At 32.9% G+C, this 16145-nt stretch overlaps 1 protein-coding gene and 1 pseudogene across 1 annotated transcript; one reads left to right on the top strand and one right to left on the bottom strand.

The window, feature by feature from the left end:
• Window positions 1–1800: 1800 nt before the first annotated feature.
• Window positions 1801–10487, top strand: LOC113402064 (C-type mannose receptor 2-like). The gene is made up of 6 exons (XM_026642187.2): window positions 1801–1940; window positions 2613–2726; window positions 3150–3290; window positions 3939–4133; window positions 4666–4929; window positions 9975–10487. The coding sequence occupies exons 1-6, from the start codon at window positions 1883–1885 to the stop codon at window positions 10163–10165; spliced, it is 963 nt and encodes a 320-aa protein (XP_026497972.2). The 5' UTR covers window positions 1801–1882; the 3' UTR covers window positions 10166–10487.
• On the bottom strand, window positions 8198–8948 carry LOC135193422 (uncharacterized; annotated as a pseudogene).
• Window positions 10488–16145: the final 5658 nt, after the last annotated feature.

Here is a 16145-nt window from a genome sequence, read left to right as displayed (position 1 = left end):
GAGTTGAATTTTTATCCTTCACAACTTGGGCTTTGGACAACTTCTTATGTCCAAATTCCGGAAAAAATGGTAATCTGTTGGTAAGGTCCGGGGAGTACGGTGGATGTCACAGACATTCCAATTGTAGCTCATCTAACTTAATTTTTTGTTCTACAGCGACACCAGCGCGGTATACATCATTAATCCTTCGAGCTGTTTCTGCAGCACTGGTGCCACGGTGGAACTCGTACTCGTAAATATACCGATATTACATGTTTTCCATTGTGCGGTAATAAGCGACGTCAAAGAAATAAATAATGAGGAAAAAAACAAATGAATTGACTGTTTTCAAAACTCAAATGTACCGGCTAAATGAATTTATAAATTTGAACTTGGAATTCTTCATCATAGAGGAGATATCGTAAGTCAGATCAAAGTGGTCAATGCGACAAAACGCTAATTTCATATATGAGGAACTAATATTTGGATATTTTAGAACTATCACACACCTGTCATCAAGAAATTCGGGTTGAGGAAAACTGACTTGTGGAATCTGGAAGGCATTCCAATGGCATCTATCTCATATATACAAGTCAAAGTAAACATGTTATGCTTAATATTGGAAAAATTGACAGAAACCTTTGCTCAATTTATCTGCTACATAACAAAGACCCTTGTCAAAATACAGCAGTTGGATTTTTAGAACTTGCAAGATAATCAGGAGTATTGTTTCTTGTTTTAACGTATAAAACGAGTTAAAAGGGCGAACGTGTTGCTATACTGATTCAATTATAATAGCTTATCTTTTTAGTCTGAAAAATGTCTCGGGGAAATACCTCAATTGCGCAAGCGTCGTCGGCTAGCTACTATGATTCTCATTTAGAACTTTTATTGATATATAGTATAAAACTAGGGTATCATTATTAATATAAATATATAAACTAAGTTAATTAAAGTTAAAAGTAGAGTAGGAGGAAATTACTAGTAATGAGAATAATCAAACTGCATCGTTTTTTTTTTAAATTATATTATATTATTTATTTCTTTTGCGATATTATTTTATCCTGTGTTTCGACAGACCAATTATTCTAATTGTAAGATGAACACTGGTGACCCAGCAGGCTGAATTTATCCAGTGAGCTCTCGGTAATAATAATAAGTCTTAATTTTAAAAGCATATGGCATGACATAACATCTTAGTTACCAAGGTTGGTAGCGAATTTGGTTATAATTTTTTACAACGCCAATGTCTACTGGCAGTGGTGACCACTTACCATTTTTTTTTACATTAACAGTCTTTACATTTCCCACTGCTGGGCTGAGGCCTCCTCTACTTTTGAGGAGAAGGTTTGGAGCATACTCCACCACGCTGCTCCAATGCGGGTTGGTGGATTCACATGTGGCAGAATTTCGTTGAAATTAGACACATGCAGGTTTACATTCACCGCCGAGCACGAGATGAATTATAAACACAAATTAAGCACATGAAAATTCAGTGATGCTTACCTGGGTTTGAACCCGTAATCATCGGTTAAAATGCGCGCGTTATAACTACTGGGCCATCTCATCATCTTACCATAAGATGGCCCATTTGCCAGTCCATTTTGAACCTAAGCTTATAACAAGCGAACCAAAATAAACAATAAAATATGACAAAAAAAAGTTTCGGACCAATTACTAGGTCTACTACATAATATAACTTTAAGCCTTTATAGTAGTTATCCTTTTATTTAACTTTTTTATCACCGAAGCCACAAATTTATTGTTAAACATAACTCGTTTCGTTAATTGAATATATCCGTAAATATTATTACGAATAAACAGTATATTTTCCTTGTGTGGCCCCGAGTGTTCGACCGCACGCCAGCTTGCCTAACTAGCTCTCGACACCGATGTGAGCAACATGGCATTTAAGACGTGCACAAGTTTTATATTTATAACACTATTTTACAAAGTATCTGGTAAGAGATTTGATTATATCATTTTTATAGTAATTAGTGGCTTAATAATTATTTGCATAATCTTAATGCTTGCATATCAAGCACGTGTTAATTTACTTAAATTATCTTTATATTTATAAGCAAGAAAAGTTATCGAACATAATGAATATTGATATTAAGTTTATAATTTTACTTAACATAACTAAGTACTTAAATAGGTTATTAAAACTAAGTTGACTTATATTTACTTATGTTTGTGTCGTTAATATCTTTATTATCTTTATCAATGTTATCAATTCTTATGTTAATAAATTTATTTATATATCTAAAAGGAGTAAACCGATTAAATGAAAACAAAAAGCGTGCGAGGGGAATCTTAATAAGATCTAGAAAATAAGTGTAAATTGACATTTGTTTTTGGCTAGTGATGTGCAATTGTTTAATTTCACAAACTTCGTCATAGCTTCACTAACATTAAACTTATATAGTTTATGTGTAATTAAATTCTATTGTAAATACAATATTACGATAGATAGTTATCATAGAGTGGATTACTTAACCAGGAAACGAATAGTAGAATTATTTAATGGCGACTAGGAAACCCCGAGCTTTGGCTAGTTTGGAGGTGTCTCATACATTACTCAAGCGGGTTTTCTTAACATTAGTCTATATTATGAATTTTATTATTTCCAGAGAGTAAACATTTCCGGTTTGATTACAATTTTCACGAGGAAGCCGGGGGATGGTTGAAGCTTCATCGCATACCAGCGACATGGCACGATGCTTGGCTTCGGTGTCACCTTGAAGGTAAACTTGAACCTCATTCTATTTAATGTTATCCTTTTGTACAATTCGCAATCGACATATTAAAGCGCACTTGTTAGTGCGCAAATATATCTATATTCCCTTCCATCACTCCCATAATCCGATAAAACGGCAAATCTTATACGAGCGAAAAGATTTCAAGCGCAGAACATATTGTATGTAAAACAATTTCCTGAATCGCGCTAACATTTGGTTCGATGAATATACCATATATTATCCCTATAATACCGACAATTCAAATATAAAGGTCCAACTTCACAGGAGACGCCCTTAGGAAGCGCGTATTCCGAACCAATTCAGTGGACTCACAAAACCGGCAGTGTCTTCTACTCGCCAATGTTTATTTGTCATTCATTTTATATAGATTTAAAAGCGACAGGTTTTAATTCATTTGTTTTCGAACAGGTGCAATGTTGGCTTCTCCGATTAATATATTCGTAGAGACTGCCATTAGGAATGAGATGGTAAAAAATCGCGTCACATGGAATGGAATTTTCTCCGGATTTCATGCAACTTTCTCTAAAGGAGATTTCTTCTCCGTCGATGGTATGTGATTTTTTTTTTCTTTAGCTCTGTAGCAAATGACGAGAACGCTATGATATACTATAATTTTAAAAAAATATTTACACGATTTTGTTTATCGTTTAGTTGGGCAAAAATCCAAATATATTTTTTGGCAAATTTTGTTGCATCAATTAAATTTAAAATCTGTTCAAACAGGTGAGTCAGAGTCATTTTAGCAGCTGATCTATTGAAATCAATACGTGTAAAAGCGGTTTAAGATATTTTGGAAGCGAAAATAAAGTCAACATTATAAAAAAATAAATCTCTGAATAAAATATTTTGCTTATAAAATACTATTTTGAAATTACATATAAGGTTTAGCTTCAAGATATCTCTAATAGAATCATTGTAGCTCAGATATATTGTATCCCAAGTAAACTTAAACTACAAAGATAAGACGGTTTCATCTATATTCCAACGAGAATGCTGATAGCACGCCACCATTACACGGGGTCATGATTTGCACAGTTAGATATCGTCAGTGTGAAAGAAGAAAAACTGAAACGCAAAATCTCTCTTGGGAAATGAAGTTTAAAGTTTTAACTTTATACCTGTTTTCCCAAAAGTAAAATACTATGCCTTAATAATTCTTATGTCCGCAAATCTAAATTTTGTTTTTTTTTCTCGAAGGTGTGCCGTTAAACAGAGTCTCAATAGAATGGATGCCAACAGAACCTGATAATAAAAATAATGACGAGGACTGTATTCTATTTGCTGTTAATGGAACGATAGCTGACATCAACTGCAATGAAGTCCATCCTTATATGTGCTATAAGAAGATATCTAAAAATATGATTGTTAATGGTTGTGGTACTGTCGATAAAGGTCAGTGTTATTTAATCACAAAAATAAAAAATGTAAATGTTTTAATCAATTAAATTTTATAAAGTCAATTAACGGTTCTAAGAAAGGTTTAAATTCTCCCCAATTAATTATGATATAATTATATTAATTCTGATAAAATTAATAATAGAACGCCTTAAAATAATTGGTTAAAAATAACGTTTAGAAAATGTGGATTATAAATGGGTTTAAACTGCATTTATCGCGTTAGCTACTGCAAAATGAGGTAATGGAAAATAAATATTGCATATTTCGAATGTAGCGTAGAGGATTACGCTAATAATGCCAATAATTAATAGAAAATATAAGCTTCGTTTATATTCACAATTTAGGAGTGTTTTTTTTAACTTAATTCTTGTAGTGGTTAATGGTAAAAAAGTAAGCTTCGCCTTAAATACTGAATTAATATTATTTATATGTTGTTTGTTTTCATCGTATCACGAAAAGATAATAATGATAGAAATAAGTTTTCCGAAATATTTTTATCGATATAAACAGCGTTCTCTCTTTTTAGAATACTCTCTAGACCCGAATACAGGAAGTTGTTACAAATTTCATCGCATCGCGAGAAACTGGACGCGGGCCTTTATGACGTGTGCAGCCGAGGGGGGTCATCTCGCTGTCATCAACAGTGAGACCGAAGCTAATGTGTTGAGAGAGATATTTGCTAAGCATCCTCAAAATTCAATACGCTCAAACCTGCCGGGTATCATGCGTGAATTAATACATGTCGGCTTTCACGATTGGAACGAAAGAGGCATATGGACCACGATACACGGTAAACTCTTTAATTTTTTTATATTCAAAATTGGTAGGTGGACTCACAAGGCCCCTGACGATAATAAGTGGTCACCATTGCTCTTAGATATTGGTACTGAAATAAACACTCTATCTTGAGTGAAATGCAATTTTCGACCCTGGAACCACTGGAACACTTCTTTGTCGTCTACATCCTCCTCCTAATGGAGAGGGAGGGTATTTTAAGATTCATAAATCACAAATAATATTAGGAATTAATTAATTTTATAGCATTAATTTTGTATTACAACTAGCTTTTAAACAGCGGCTGACATAAATAATGAAAGAGTCGTGCTTAATGCTAATAATTTTTTATTAATATAAATAGCATAAGAGATCCAAAATAAGAAAATCATCTCTCTGAGCTTTGGTCGATTGCAAAGATTGAAAATGTAACATAATTATCAATAAGTTAACTAATTATTTGAAGAATTATTCTTCAAGAGATTTTTAATTTTAAAATAGCTTTTAACTGAGACGAAGTTTCAATGCTTGTGTGTGTGTGCATTTTTAAATTTGGTCTTTTTCTTAATTATTTGTAGTTTTACTCTATCCCTCCTTTTTATACCCAAGATGCTTCTTTCCATCGAATTTTGGCAGACTTTTAATTTATTTTCTTGTAAATCTGTTAACGCCCATGTCTGGCACCCGTATAGTAAGCATGGCATAATACATAGTTCGTATACTTTCTTCTTTGCTGTCATTGGCATATCTTTATCCTTAAATATTTCCTTAAGAGACCAAAACTTTTTCCAAGTATTAGTTATTCTTCGTTCTATTTCTTTATTCATGCTGCCATCTATAGATATAAGTTGACCCAAGTATATATATTCATTTACATATTCTATTTGTTCGTTATTTACTAAAATCAGTTCGTTGGGTACTGCATGTTGGGAATTCGTCATAATTTTGGTTTTCGTTAGGTTCATTGTCAGGCCGCCCTTGCGCTTTCGTCGGATAATTGCTGTAACATTATTTCCAGAGTTCTTGCGTCCTCTGAAAATACAATCAAATCGTCTGCGAAGCGTAGGTGGCTGAGATTTTTGCCATTTATATTGAGGCCATTTTTGGTCCAGTTCAGATTTCTGAAAATCATTTCCAGCACCGCTGAAAATATTTTAGGTGATATCGGATCTCCTTGGCGTACGCCTCTTTTAATAGGAAATTCACTACCCGCAGATTCAAGTTTAACTTTTGTTGTACTCGCTGTGTATACATTTTTAATTATTCGTATGTATTTTTCTTGAACCCCTTGCCTGTTCAGAGCATCCCATATATAGTTGTGTTCCAATGTATCGAACGCTTTCTTGAAGTCTACAAACCCTATGTAATATGTTTTATTGTATTCACTATATTTTTGTAGAATTTGTCTGAGAGTGTGTATGTGATCTATAGTAGAGAATTTACTTCGGAAACCAGCTTGTTCCTTAGGTTGGTTTTCATCCAATGTATTGGTGATTCTATTTAGTATGATTTTTGAAAATATTTTATAAATATTGGACATTAAACTGATCGGCCTATAGTTTCCTATATCGCCCTTGTCTCCCTTCTTATGCAGCAATATGATTGTTGATTTGGTCCAATCTTCCGGGATGGTTTCCGTTTCGAGGATTTCATTGAACGAATCTGTAAGTCTAGGGGCCATCACTGGTAAAGTAATTTTTAATAGCTCGTTTGTGATTAAATCTGATCCAGGTGTCTTATCTAGTTTTTGGGATTCGATAGATTTTATTGTTTCTTCCTTTAGAATTGGCTCAATTTCCTCTTTATTTGCTGAGTTATATTCCTCTATAACTTGTTCACCTTTACGACTTTGGTGTAGTTTTTTGTAGTGGTCCGTTGCAATTCCTAGTATTTCTGATCTTTTACTGGTCTTTCCCCTGTCTTTATTTTTCATATTTGGAATCCAGTCCTTTTTGTAGTTTAATTCTTTTATTGCCTTCTTTATTCCTCCTGTTTTTTCTATATGTTTTCTTAATGTTGTTAACCTTTTTGCTTTTCGTTCTTTCCTGAGTTGTTTACTAATTTCCTTACTTATTTCTGCTATCTTTTGAGAATTATTATTATTATTATTATTATTTCCTTGTTGTATAAGTTCTTTCCGTTCTTGTTATAATTGCTTACTTTTCGATGATGTCTTTATTCTACTAATCATATTTACTTTTTTAGTTTCTAACTTTAATTGTTGGAGTAGATTGGTGTATTTTTCTTGAGTCGATACACATTCGTTTTCTTTTTCCCCACTTTTCAAGGATATGTCGAGGTTGTTCAGAAGTATATCAGTATCACCGGTGCATTCAATGGCTTTAAAACTGTTGTGGAATGTTCGTGCTTTTTTAGCACGTGACCCTGATAATTTTGCTCGCACCATTCTATGATTTGAGTTGAAATTGAAATCGTTTATGACAGATAGATCCTTAAAAGCTTTTACATTGTTAGACATTATATAGTCGATCTCGTTTTTATACCGGCCATTAGGAGAGATCCAAGTCCATTTCTTTGTTGTTTTCTTTTTGTAAAAACTGTTTAGGATGCTTAATTTATTTACAATAGCAAAAGATACTACCCGAGATCCGTTACTACTTCTATTGCCAAATCCATGAATTCCTATGGTATATTCTTCTCCATTCTTCTGTTTGCCAATCTGTCCGTTAAAGTCTCCCATAACTATTACGTTTTTATGCGTATTTACAGTGGTCGATTGTAGATCTTCGTAGAATTTTTCGACTTTTGTTAAATCTTCTTTTCTGTTTGGTTCGGTAGGCGAATACGCCTGAATTATAGACCATAATTGTTCTTCCTCTCCATCTACAGGTAATTTAATATTGAGAAGTGCTATCCGTTCTGAGATTCCTTTGATTTCTTGTATGTTATTGGCAAGATTTCTTTTGACCAGGAATCCGACTCCGTATAAACCGGGCGTTTCCCCAATATGGTGCAGTATGTATTTTCCATGGTCCTCTATTTTTTCTCCAAATCTCCTCACTTCACTATACCAATTATGTCCCATTTTATTTCGTCCAACGCTAATTCCAGTTCTTGTAGTTTTTCCGTGGTTCCTAGTGATCGACAGTTTAAAGTCGCTATATGTATATCGTTATATCGTATTCTCTTTTTATTTTCTATCTTTAGAGGGTCTTGGTCATTTTCCCCACGAGGACCAGTCGGCTTGGGGGAGTTTGGTGGTTTCTAATTAAATGGTTTTCTGTATTAAGTAGTTGTGTTTTCCGGTTGCCGATAGCTAATTGTTATTGCCTATTATTATCCGCTGTATAGGAAGAGAGAGAGTTGGATCTGCCTCTCATGACATCAAAAGCGTTACGCCTATTATCTTGTGATGGCATCCAGGTTTGTTTCTTAACTTTTGTATTGTCTCGCGGCGATGAAGATATTTCTCTTTTTCTTTTTTCTTTGGTTGCATTATTTTCCTTTACCACAAGCTTATCGTATTTCAGATATGCGAAATTTCCTTTATTTCATTCTTCTTTCAGTGTAGTTTGTAACAATTTTCTCTTTTCAAAAACTTATTTAGTATAATCCTCTGTGACATATATATCTTTGAGATTCTTCCGGACTTTCATTATCTCATTTTTCTTCCATGCATTAACAAAGGAGAGCAGAACCGGTCTCGGCTTTACACCTGGGCTTCTCTTACCGATGCGATAAATGTTGTTTATTTCAAAAGCCTCAATATTTATATTTATGTCTTTATTGAATATTTTTTTCACCTTTTGTATTAGCCCAGACGTAGGTTCTTCTTCCTCCTTTAGTTCAAAAAATAATAATGTTGATTTGCTTCTTATCTCTTTTCAAATACTCAATCTTATTTTCAAGTTTATTTATTTTTATCTTTAAATCTTTGTTTTCTTCTATAATAGGTTTTACTTTTTCTTCCATTTTCTCCATATTTTAATTTGTTATAGACTCTTTCAGCTCAACGGTCTTTTTCTGCGTTTCGATTTTCATTTTATCAAACAAAATTTGAAATTGATCATCCATATTTAAGTTTTAACTTATTTTCGTAAAACGGAATGCAGCCGTAGAAAGGTAGCAAGCTTAAGCTTTTAAGCTGGCAACACTGATTCGATGAACGTCATTGACAATATCAACCTGACAATATTGCTATGACGTATGATGTTTCTAATAATACTGTGTGTAAAAAATCTACCCTCAATCCGGTAACCGTTGGTTTCTTACTTTGTTGTGATATGTTCTATTTTCACGTTAATCACGCCAGATTAAATATTTCCACAAATCCGCTGCACTTATAGTTATGTTTTTCAATACTCGCTGTGTCCGATAATCCGTAAATGTTTTTTAATTACAATAAGTTTGGGGACTACACTACAACTGTGTTTACGCTTCGAGCACCGAAACCGGAATGGGCTTTATATTAAATTTAATAATATTTCAAAGACTACTCGAAGCGAAATTCAAAACTCTCTGCGGATTTTCTTGCATTTCAATTATATAAATAATTGGTTCATGTATTTATAAAAGTTTATATTGTTCTCGTCAGTTTTTCTTGGTTTATTCCGAACGAGCTTGCTAGTCTTGTTGTTGTTGGGAATAACCGTCATGGCTGAACCTGATCAGCAAGTCTTGATCAAGTCTATCGGTAGTGGCTACTACCATCAGATGATCTAAATACAAAAGAAAAAGTATCAATATCATAGTAGAGTTACATAATGGTCGCTAATTAATTAAAAACCGCCTTAAATCAATATCTATATTTTCAAAGAGGCTGATTCATTTCTAATATTATAAATGTGAAAGTCTATCTGTTACTCTCTCACGGCCAAACCACTGAACAGTATTCGATGAAGTTTGGCATGTAGAAAGCTTGAACTTCAGGAGGACATCATGTAATTTTTTATACCTAAAACTTGACGTGAACCACAGTCACTAGTTATTAATAAGCGAGATATTCAAAGAGAATAACTGCAAAATATTATATATTTTTTATTTTATCTGTAGTTGATTAAGTTATTACAATTGTAAAACCCAGATTTTTTTTAATTTTAGGAACTTCCCTCATGGAGGCTGGCTTCGATCTTTGGGCGGAAAATCAACCAGACAATGCATCCCCTGGCGAATACTGTGGGGGTATGTTCCGAAACGGTCGCTTAGACGATGTCTGGTGCCACGAAAGAGGGCCATTCATCTGTGAAAAATCACCAGAAAGTTTACTAGCTGACGTTGATGATTTAGATTAATTAGGAAAATATGTTCAAAATGTCTATTAGTAATATCAAAATGTAATTTAAAATTATACTTGTTCATTGTAAGTTACTCGGACGTCCGTTACAATTCGCTCATTCACTAATCGCAAAATCGTATATATTTATTCCTACTTTATAGTAACTGACAGTTAAACGTCAGTCATTTGAAGGTCATCCGTTGTTCGGAAAATAATTGTTAAAATAGTCTAGTTAAAGTAGAAGATTATCATAAATTTTAAATGTGAATTATAAATCTGATACTATGGGTGATTTTTTTAACGTATAACATGAATCGTCGGAAATTCTCGAACGACGAAGACGTAAGAAATCCACGAATCGTAGCTTAACTAAGAAACTACCTAGCTTTAATTAATCCTTAATATGGATTTCAACATTTAAATAATAAAATTAACGTTTATAAATAAAATATAACCTATACATAATACGCAGGTCCCTAATATAACTCGACATATATAAATATTATAACCTATATGTGTAGATAGAGTCTCGCACTACAAAATCACTACAATTAAATACTACTATACTAAGTACATACTATTTTTTTTAAGGAATCTCATCTTTGTCAGTCGACCTAGACATATCAATAATAAATAATCAAATACATAATAAAAGGCATGAAATATGTCAAATATAAGCAAAATATTCGAATATATTAAACTTCGCTTTCGCATGAGTAAGTGAGACGGCAATACAAGTCTATTTCGAGTGACTTTGACATATATTTGACATTTTAGGGAGCGACTTCAATATTTAGTTTTCATGTCAGCCTGAGCGTGGTTTATAAAAAAAAAATCTTGTAATATTTTCATAGCGCGCCTTGGGGATAAAATCGCCTCGAATTAGACGGTATGACGGAATCAATTGCTGTTGGAGTTCGCTCCGTCACCAAACTTTACTTTCTTGTTTGCGCGGCACGTACACTAATAGAATATTAAACAACGCAACAAACTGTTGATATATATCATTATAGTAATTAGTTATTTTTTAATTACGATATCTCCCAAAGTTAATATGCGTGATGGCATCTGCCGAGCGTCCTGTGACGGCCGATTACTCATTCATGATCCTCCTGCCCTTATCCCAATTTTTACTCGGGGTCGGCGCAGCATGTCTTCTTCTTCCATACTTCTCTGTCGAACGTCATCTCACAAGTAACATTCTTTCCAGCCATATCGTCTCACACAATCCATCCATCGTTTCTTTAGTCGTCCTCTACCTCTATATCCATCCACATACAGCCACATACATGCTCGTATAGACAAATACCTGTATGTACGTACTCTGTAAAATATTTACGAAATATGCATATCGGTAATTTTATATGATAGTTCAATTTCGATATTGGGACTGAGATTGAATACATACAGATTTTTACATATCTCAAATAAAATTGAAAACGGAATGGTGGATTTAACATTAATTACGGTCGGAAATTAAACTGTAATTTATTTTGTGAAAAATAAATATAACCAAAATTATATACATTATATATGTAAGATATTTTCTGATATTTTTTTGTGATTAAGACGACACAGTATGTCAAACACAATTGAGTTTCTCTGTGTGAAGAGACTTATTGGTTAATTTTATACAACAATAACATAAAATTAAATAAAAGTGTGTATTTACTTATTGCTTTACAATAATAATTACGCACCTGTAAGAAGAGAAACGACATTTAATGTTATTATTAAAAGGTTATTACTTATCTTTTTCATAGCAAACAAAATTCATCCGTCATGCCAATGCGCGTTCGATGACGTTTGATGCGCGGAATTCAAATGAAAGAAAAATTACATTTTTTTCTTTACATAAATATAATGGTATATTATGGTATCGGTAGGCGGACCGTCAGATGGTCCACCTAATGGTTAGTGGTCACCACTGCCCATAGATATTACCACATTTTACATAGCCAATGCGTCACTAACCTTCGGAATTGAGATGTTAAGTCTTTTGTGCCATTAGTTGGTTTGGCAACTAAGTTATTATGTCCCTTGTAATTACACTGCCTGTAATTACACTAGCTAACTCACCTTTCAAATCGGACTAAAACAACGCAAAGTATTACTGCTTGATGGTAGAATAAATGATGAGTGGATGGTACCTCTTCAGTTATAAGTAAAATAATAAATAATATTGAAAATTATATTCCTCAGATGCAATTACCTTTTAAAACTAATAACTATACACTACAAATGAGATGTCCTTTTTTAACGGACTTTTTGACTTTTTAGTGAACATTAATTTGTTTTAGAATAGTGTTATTTTTGAAGTCGGTTTTTTTTTTTGTTAAAATATTTGTTTATTTTTTGGAATATATAACACTTATATATAACATGAAACATTGCGTATTGGAGAACGATTTTCCGGATAATTTTACCATGTAAATAACTGCATTTCACAGTTTAACAGAAACAGCTTTAATTTTAGATTATTGACGTGATGCGTGAACTTCGTGTGCCCTTTTGGTACTTTATTTGATAGCGGTAAATAAAATGCTCGTATAATATTCTTAATATCAATTTTAGAGTGCAAGCAGGCTGCAATTTATTAAGGCGATATTGCGTTCTGCGACTCATACGAACATCAAAGGCACGTACCGATGAAATTAAATGACGCCGGAGTCACCAAACATAAGTAGCTTTATGAGAAAATTTTCCACACGAAATTTAAGGAAATATTAAGTATTTCAGAGCAGAGGAGGTTCAGTGGTTAGAATACTTGAGTGTTTAGCGACGATCATAGTTTCAAACCCATGCGCGTGTGATGGAAAACATCGTGGGGGAACTTAGATGTACCGGGTCTGTCGCGTGTGTATACACAACACATTAGGGAAATTTGGTTAAATTGATTCCAAATATCCCCTTAAAAAGAGGATTTCTAAGCCCAGCAGTCAATCAATTCACAGGCAGTTACTACTACGTAAGTATAATGTTGTATTGTTGTATGAAGCTGACGTGACACAGTAGTAAAACACACGTAACTGGAGTTCAAACCCAGATAAGCACTACTGAGTTTTCATGGGCGGCCTCACCTTCGCACGGGTTTAGTTTATTGATGAAATAAATGATATGATTATTAATATATTTTAGCACGAATAATGCAGCTTTCTAGCAGTAAAACAATTTTTAAATTTCATTAGTTCCGGAAATTACACCCTACATACAAACAAACAAATTTAACTCTTTATAATATTAGTGTAAATTTAGTTATGTCACTAAACAGATTTGTAGCAGCGCGGTGGTGTAAGCTCCAAACTATCTTAAGATGCTTAACTATCTTAAGGTCGTTGTCGTTCATTTACAAGCTGTAACTTAAATTTACTAAGTAATTTCGTAGTGAGTTATCTAATTTAATTTAAAGTTACTTAAGCACGTAAATTGTTATTGAAAACGTTGTCAACCGAACGTAATTCCACACCAACTGATGTAGAGTCAGCAAAACAATACAAATAAGATTTTATCTTTAATGACACTTTAACGAGCAATGCTTTTGTGAATGAAGATTAATTCTGTAACAAAGAGAAACTTTTGAACACGAGTTCTAACTCTAATTGAGAAGACGTGTTTTTAAGCCTATACTACTGTATATAAAATACTACTGTCTCAATATATGTAAAATTGATACAAGAAGATGCAGTGCTTTTCGGAATATTATTTAATATTATTACATAAGTAACTGAGCATCGTAATTTTATCCGCTTTAATTTAGACTATTGACGTGTATGAATTTCATGTTCCTTATAATAAAATATAATCTAAAGTTATGGTACAGCAAAATGTGTGCGTAAATACGATTTTATTGCTTGGAGTAAACTCTGCGAGATAATCTTTGATGAGAGTGTTCATTCTGAAATATAACTACAGATACATATATAAATATAACAGATGTCGCCCACGGCATTGCTCGCATTTTAAGGGCTGAGTTCAGGTGTTAGGTATATAAAAGCTCATGTGTCCTTGGGGTTTAAGCTCGCACCATAACAAATTTCAACAATTCCTTCATTCAGTTCAGTAGTTTGGTTGTGAAAGCGGAACAGACATACAGACACAGTTACTTATGCATATATAATACCAGTTTATATACTTCTACATAACTAATAAAACTTATACATATTTTAAATATACTATAATGTTATGTATTTTGCTTACGATCAAAGTTTGAAATTACTTAATGAAGTATTCAAATTTTAAAATAGAATTACTATTTCGTACGTCATCCCTTGAATGTTTAACATTATATTTGATATATAAAAAAATGGATACAAATGAATAAAAAAGAGATTTTGTAATTCTGTGTACTTAATAAATTATATCATTTTATAAAATATTTCCGGAACTGAAGGTTCATCTTCCATCGAGCCTAAAATGGCAGCTATTATAGAAACAGCAAACTATCAAGCAAAATATCGACTGGTATTTCATACATCAATTTTCTTTTTCCTTTTTCTTCTCAAGTACTAATGAAGATACATATGTATAAAAAACAGTCGATAGAAAAAGTTTATGAAGAAAAAATTATAGGAGATATTTTTCAAGAACCTTGAAAAATTATAAGATTATTAAAAAAAAATTACGTAATATATCTGGTTCTATATAACATAAGTTTATTTAAAATAAAATACTATTCAACTTAATGTTAATTCCACTTTAATTTTAATTTCTATAACTTCGTCGATATTCAAAATGTAAATCCATAATAAATACCATAGATTATTCAAGAGCTCGACCAATAATATGACGTCAACTCAATGTCAAAGATTATTTATTTTTACTACTCTTGTGGTCGGCATAAGCTAAAGTATATTTAAGTTATATTATTTGATTGGCATATGATAAAAAAGTACAATTCAACCAAGTATGTATCTTTATATATATCGACGGACAAAACATTTTACTGAACAAAAACAATTGAAATCAAAAATAAAATAGCGATCAAGAAAGAGTCCCAGATAATTGGTCACTTTACGCTTTCTTATTAACGGCGGCGCGAGCGAGGAATCCTTTAGTGATTTATATAAAAACCGGTTAGAGGAAAATTTCTACGAAAGTATATATCCATTTTTATTCTTTAATTGTTGACGAAATTCTGAAAGTACAATTGTTTATAGTATATAGTACGCGTCACCAGAGCGCATAGATATTGGCTGTCAAAGTGTTAAAACATTAAATGTTTTAAGGTACTGAAAATTTGTATAAAAAGGTCGGTTTCTGAATCGCGCTATCGTTTGATTCGATCTAATATATATAGGATCTTGACAGTAAAATTGTAATATTGGCATTTTTGGAACTTTGTGTTTTATTACAATTCACAGTTTGTGTTGTGGTGTACAAGTGTCAACCAAAACTAAGGTAGTGGTTTATTAGATCGTGATTGCATATGAAAAATATAAAATTAATCCTTACACCGCCAACGCGCCACCAACTTTGGGAGCTAACATTATAGTGTAGTTTGAAACTTGTTTAAACAATAGCGTCTAATATATAAACATTACTTAGCGTGTTTAGTTATTGGCTCACCAATCCTTCAAAACAAACACGATAAAACAAAGTATTGCGGTTTGGCGGTAGAATATCTGATGAGCGAATAGTACCTATCCAGACGTGCTTGCACAAAGCTCTACCACGAAGTAGATATCAGTTAATTGACTATAACATCAAAATACTCTTTATTCCAGTAGGCTCTTATAAGTAATTTTATTTATTTATTTCTTATAAGTAAATGCAATGGTATGGGATTTGTTTGTTGATTCTGTACTTGGACGGACATGGTGGCGGCTTTGTAGAGACATCTTATCACTTGGATGTATCGCCAATCAACTTGGCAACGCTGCAGGGACTCCAGAACAGCCCAGATTTCAACGGAGTCAAAGGCCTTCTCATAGTCCACGAATGCAAGACACAGGGGCCGATTATACTCATGGGACTTCTGTATAATCTGCCGCACTGTG

This window comes from Vanessa tameamea, chromosome 9, assembly GCF_037043105.1.
Source record: "Vanessa tameamea isolate UH-Manoa-2023 chromosome 9, ilVanTame1 primary haplotype, whole genome shotgun sequence".
Classification (NCBI taxonomy): domain Eukaryota; kingdom Metazoa; phylum Arthropoda; class Insecta; order Lepidoptera; family Nymphalidae; genus Vanessa; species Vanessa tameamea.
The sequence above is the reverse complement of the archived record's forward strand: the minus strand, read 5'-3'. Positions and strand labels throughout refer to the sequence as shown.